The sequence below is a fragment of the Ooceraea biroi genome, chromosome 2 (genome assembly GCF_003672135.1).
Source record: "Ooceraea biroi isolate clonal line C1 chromosome 2, Obir_v5.4, whole genome shotgun sequence".
In the NCBI taxonomy this organism is placed as follows: domain Eukaryota; kingdom Metazoa; phylum Arthropoda; class Insecta; order Hymenoptera; family Formicidae; genus Ooceraea; species Ooceraea biroi.
Window position 1 is genome coordinate 18,938,439 of NC_039507.1, and position 6,357 is coordinate 18,944,795.

Sequence of the window (6,357 nt, forward strand, 5' to 3'; positions counted from 1 at the left end):
GTGAATCGCAAAGGTGTTGCGTTTCACCATGATAACGCTAGACCACGTACAAGTTTGGTCACTCGTGAAAAATTGTTGCAGCTTCGATGGGATGTGTTACCATGATGTTACCACATCCACCATATTCGCCAGACCTAGCACCATCAGATTACCATTTGTTTCGTTCTTTGCAAAACGCCTTGAATGGTAAAACCTTGACTGCTGATGAGGATATGAAATCGTTGTTGGAATTGTTTTTTGCTGAAAAAGATAAGAACTTTTTTGAGCGCGGAATCATGAAGTTGCCTGAAAAATGGCAAAAGATAATCAAACAAAATGGACAATATATTGTTTAATAAAGTTTTTGTTTCCCATGAAAAAGTCGCCTTTTATTTATATAAAAAAAACGCAATTACTTTTTGGCCAACCCAATATATTATAATCTTATTTCAATATTATAGTTGTCACCTGAAGAATACAATATAATTATTTGAACAATAAAATCATCTTCTTTTAACACTAAAAAAGTAGTATGTATTAAAAAGATGGAAGTATTGTTTTGATTTTGCTTCTTTTTATATCGGCCATTCGTTGAACTTCTTCTGATACTATTAGCGTATTCATTTAACTAAATAATGAAGTTATTTGAAATATTCTAAAATGTCAGAGCAACATTTAATATTATATATTTGAGAATATTGGATTGTCAAAGGAATAAATGTCTTTTTACTATAAGATGTACTATCTTCAAACAAACTTAAAATATTTTTTTTTCAACAATTTAGTATTATGTTTCTTAGAATTTTATACTTAATAACATTTCAAGGAGAATAAAATCGGTTTCGGCCAGTTATGGTTATGACCATTCCCTTGCTAGTAATTGCTTGTTCTGAAGCTAATGTAATTTTGCAATAAGTGTATGAATGTGACCGTTTCCTTGTAACTTATATACTTATATTATAATTCGATATCATATTCAAACACTGAGATACATTTAAACAATTTTTTATTATGCATTTACATGTTATGTAGGCAAAGATATACATTTAAATATTTCTTTTTACATCTTTTTGCACATTACGAAGTGGATCAAACGATATTATACGAAGTACTGATTTGACAAGACGGAGCTATTTGATATTACTGAGCACGTTACGACGCTCATTCTGCCATGCACATCTTGCAAAACTTTTTATGTCTTCTTTACGGAGAACATATTTTCATTATGCTTCATCGTACAAGTGCTTGTCGTGCGATATTTCTGCAATGGAAATTTAAGATAGGCGGACCACTTCATCGCTCTATTTCAGCACTCTTATTGAAGTTATAATATACATTTAAAATATTTAAGAACCTTCAAAAATTAAACGTTACATTAATTTTAATCATACTTTATAGTTGAAAATATAAAATATTTTTTTATTCATAGGAAAACATCATGAAACATACATACTTTCATACATCATGAAACATTACATACTTTAATACTTAAATACTACTCTTACAAATTAATACTTTAAAGTATTGACCACTACAAAATATTGATATAGTTATTTTGTGGAAAAAATTACTTTAAAGTTTAAAAATATAAATAAAATTATTTTACTATTCATTTATATGTATTTTATCGTCTTGTAAAACATGAGCATTTAATGGAAGACAGGTCTCTATTTCAGACAAAGAAAAAAAAGTATGATTATTTGAGACTTGTACAACATAAGCTTTGCAGTATGAACTATACTGAACAGTTATCAATTCTTCACATAAAACAATACATTCAAATTTATTTTCAGAATGATAAAAATTTTAATAATTTTAAAGAATACAGGAACATTTAATACATTTTCTTCATTGTCGATAAATATAACATTAAATTTATTGAATCTTATACCGTTTTTTTCAAACCAAGATATTTCATAATAATTATGTAAATTATAAGGCAAATTAAGTACATTGGGTATATCAAGTATAGTATCCTTCGCACTTATATTTAATATTTTTCCAACTTTTATTTTGTCTGATAAACCTACTTTCGACATACATCTATGAAGAAAATTCAATTGATTCTTTTTAGCTAATGTTAATGGTAAATTTCTTCTACTTTGTACATTAGTTGCATTCTTTTTGAGTTCTTTATGTTTCGCTTCAAAACGCATGCAAGATACATGCATGAGTGGTCCAATTTGTGTTATTATGTCCGGGTAATGTAGTAAAAAATGATGCTTAGGTTTAAGATATGAATTAAATAAGGAAAGATACATGTCATGATGCTCACTTATTAAATATTTTAAATATTGTAATGTATTACTTGATATCTGTGTTAACGTAACTATATCATTTATTTCTTTAAGAACTAAATAAAATTGCCAAACTTTATTTTCTTCTGAAATTAGATCACCAATTATTATGTTCAAATTTCTTACTAAACATAGCATTTCTGATGCTGAGACGATAATACAGCCATTTGCTAAATGTTCTTTTGTTACTAAAGGTGGTTTATTTTGTTCAAAATTATTATAAGGAAAATATTTAATTCGAGAGTTTAATGTTGTGAAAGAAAAATATTTATTTTCTATAAAATGCTGTATAATTAAAGCCATATCATAACGATAAACACCTTCAAATAAATCGTGCATAATATCACAGTTCATAGTAACATAAACATGAAAGTGATCAAGGTCATTCCATATACATTCTTCTTTTATTCCAACCTTTTTATTTTCGACATGATTTTTATAATCTGTTAGTTGTCTGATAGGGTTTACTTTTAAATTAATTTGTTTCTTAATATCATCTTTATTTTCAGTACAAAATCGGCAACAGTAATTTGCTAAAAAACTTTCGGGGTAACCAAAAATAGAATGAATTCCTAAATTACCTCCAATAATAAGCACTACTACAAAAAACACTTTTAATGTTGTGCCATTTAATTCAATAGATAATCCTTTAGTTTCCAACTGTTTTAGTTCTTGAAGTAAAGTGTTAAAAACTGATCGATTTCCAAATTGTGTACGATCTTGACTGTGAAACAACATTGCAAGAAAAATATTTTCTATGCGACTGGCATATTTTGGAGGTACCGAAGCAATTGTAAAATATATTGCACCTAATTTATATATGCCTGCGTGACTTCCAAGTGGATTGCACGTCTCAAAGTCATCAAAATACAAAATTAAAGGCATAACTATTTTATTTAAATATTTTGAGACAATATTTTTCCACAATTTACCGTGAAGTATAGTAATCAAGGATCATTGGGTAAACTTTTATTTTGATATTGTAGAATTTCATCAAATACGTTTGGAATTTCTAACAATCTTTGTAAAGTTTTTTCCACAGAAATATAAGTTGCTGTACGATTTTTTAATGTCATAGAAACTTCATTATTTTTTCTACATTCATCGGTAGTAGTTCCAATAATATATTCAAGTAGTTGAATAAAGTTTTCATGCATTAAAAAGTATTTAAATCGTTTGTAGTCTGTATCGAACTTTTCTAACGACTTTATTAACATTTGCAGCATCATTTTTATTTTTAACTTAACATTTGTAATATACAGATTACAGTTTTCTCTATTAAAAAATTTTAGTTTTATTGTTAAAAAGTTCAAAATGGTGGCGCTACGCTACAGCTCCTAACTCCTAATTTTAAAAACGGCGTTTGCGGTGACCACAGGAATCATCTGAAAGCAAAATCACCTTAAGGGTTATAAAGTTAAAACATAAATCTAGTCCTTGACGTAGCCGTTTTTCGAAATATTGTGTTTGAACAAAATAGCAGCCGGTCAAAGTTGACATAACGATTTTTTGACCAAAAATGTCGCACAGTTTTGGCTACAGAAAATAAACTAAGCATCGGAAAAAAATCCTACGTCAAGGACTAGTTTTTAGTGTCTAGAAAAAGTGTGTAAAACTGCGAGCCGATCGGTCGAACCATTTTCAAGATATAGTGGTCACGCGTTTTGAAAACCTCGTTTTGAGAAAAACGCGTTTAAAGTTTTATGTTAGGTTTACACAACGAAAAGATAACAAATTTTATATTTACACTGAATCATCTACTCCAGGACTATATAGTAAACTCTCTGCCGAAGTAGATGTTTCTAGAAAGTCCCTCTGTTCTTGGCGACGACGTATTCTCTCCTCTCTCGTACTGCTTAGCGCAGACGTGCTATAGCTCTTCTCTTTCTGTTCCATCTGAATGCCGATTCCTAGGCGGTGGACGTTTTTTTGCTCTTGATTTTCGAATATTTTCAGATGTTCGGAGATCTCTAGATCATTTCCTGCGATCCATTTCTGTCGTATTATTTTGCTGTACTATTCGATTCTTTCGATTGCTCGTCCGGACAAGAACTGCTGTGGAACCAACTGTTTGTGTTTTCCAAGCAGGTCTGATGCTTGGTATTGGTATATAATAAATAGAAAAGGGAGGGGAAAGAACCCTAACCAGAGGGATCTTTCCTTTTACACCTGTGAAAACCGAAATGACCCTAGCGCGCACGAACGGACTCGAATATACTTACGTGTAACTTTTGTATTACTAGCCAGATCGACTTATAACTGCACAAAAATATTCTTAAGATATCACACTTTGAAAAAAAATATATATAAAATCGATTTTTTTGACCCTTTTAGGTGGATCTGCTGTTACAAAATACATCCAGTGAAAAGGAATTGTGCAGGGTGACGGCAAGATACGGGGAGGTGAGAGTAACTTTGTGAAATTATTAGATTTGTCACTAGATTTTCAAAATTTTCCAGATTTTAGCAAATACTCATCAAATCAGAGAGAGGAAACACTGTGACAATCAACAGCAACGTATAGAACATTTTACGCTTTTTCGTCATCGTCATCTCCCTCCCGTCTTGCACAATTCCTTTTCACTGGGAATAATTTACATAAAAATGTACATAATAATTTACTTAAAAATCGAATTAAAGAATAAAATAATATGATAATATTATAATCGCATTCAATCCCCCGAGTGGATACTGCTTCTGAAAATTCCAGTTTGTGATCCTATTATGAAAACGTTGACTGTGTGTACGTGTGTGTGTTGAATTTTATAGAGATACGAGATAAATAATGCTTCCCGCGAAACCTTCTTTAAGCCGGCACAAAGTCATAAAAAAATCTATTCATTCGAATTAAATCGGACATTTGTCTGACATTTCACGAATGTGTGCAGTATCTTGTCATCCTTTACTTCTGCTTTACGCGATTCGTAACCACATTTGCTTTATATGGTCACATACGCAACAGAAAGCGCGAAATTTCCTCGCGGATAACAATTCTCTCGCGCAGGAAACCGCTCGTTTTATGACGGCCATTCGAGCTGGCTATCTCACTGTTCGCCGGCGACAATTTAAGGCCGATGTTCGTCCCGGCTTTACGACTCCTCTGCTTCCTACGAGCGCTCTTTCACTCTCATTCTAGATATATCAGTCCGTATTGATTATGCCAGTAGTAGTCTAAGCGACGTGTTAGTATCGACCGGCGATAGGTGTGGGCGGAACGCGCACGTTCCAGTTTTCCCGACCCGAATTGCTCGATTTCCTATTGCCCGTTGAAGTTTCACGATGAATTTTTCTACTGTCCGGACTGTCATCATGTGCGATCGCGATCAATCATTGAAAAGAAGCCACTTGTGACGCTGCGCTGTGAGCGGAAATTTAAAAAGTGATTGCGTTATGTCGGACGCATCTCGCTCGTGTCACGCTGGAGCCACATGTTACCGGCTCTGTATTTTTCTGAATAATTCTAGCCGGGTTTCAAATCCACTAAATGTAGGCGCGCGATCAGCGGAGAAATAAAAAACATTAAATCAGAAAAAATGACTAATTCGACTAAACAGATATCTAATATCTCTCAAAGTTTAGGGTGTACTTTGTCGGACTTTGTAGTTCTCGCGATATTTCTGCGGCTGACTGTCGAAGTGACTCAGGATCTGCGTTCTAGTCGATACGAGGGTTCCCTTTCAAACTACATGTCTCAATTAGCGCGCCGCGGGAATCGCCGAGCACTGCGCGCAAAGAATGTGCCTCTTCCAAAACTACCACCTCGCCCCGGAGTTATCGGCGTATCGGCCGGCAAGGGGGTGGTCCCTAAGTCGGAGCCTAAAAAGATCGCGGCATCGCGCGGCGCAGCCCTTCTCGCGACGTCCGCGTTCGCGCCGCAGCGTCGGGACGCCGGCGGTGGGGTGGAGGCTCGAAAAGGGGACGCGGTCGCGCGCGGCGAGCAAGCACCCCCGCACGGAACGCGCCGGTCACCCCGTCGTCAGTCTCGGCCGGTCGACGGCGGCCGAAAGTCGCGCTCGCAGGTGGACGAGGAGGGAACGAAGGGGCGGCGGACGGCCCGGACGGACGGACGGACGGCGAGGTA

The 6,357-nt window shown here is 34.7% G+C and overlaps 1 protein-coding gene across 1 annotated transcript; it reads right to left on the reverse strand.

Annotated features, from left to right (window-relative positions):
• Positions 1 to 1,628: 1,628 nt before the first annotated feature.
• On the reverse strand, positions 1,629 to 6,052 carry LOC105276340. The gene is made up of 3 exons (XM_026967999.1): positions 4,024 to 6,052; positions 1,848 to 3,661; positions 1,629 to 1,646 (listed from the first exon to the last, which is right to left on the reverse strand). Exons 2-3 carry the CDS (start codon positions 3,159 to 3,161, stop codon positions 1,629 to 1,631), a joined length of 1,332 nt encoding a protein of 443 aa, XP_026823800.1. The 5' UTR covers positions 3,162 to 3,661; positions 4,024 to 6,052.
• Positions 6,053 to 6,357: the final 305 nt, after the last annotated feature.

Bases quoted from the DNA above. Each gene is read 5' to 3' on its own strand.
- LOC105276340 (XM_026967999.1), bottom strand. From the start codon at position 3,161: ATGCCTTTAATTTTGTATTTTGATGACTTTGAGACGTGCAATCCACTT.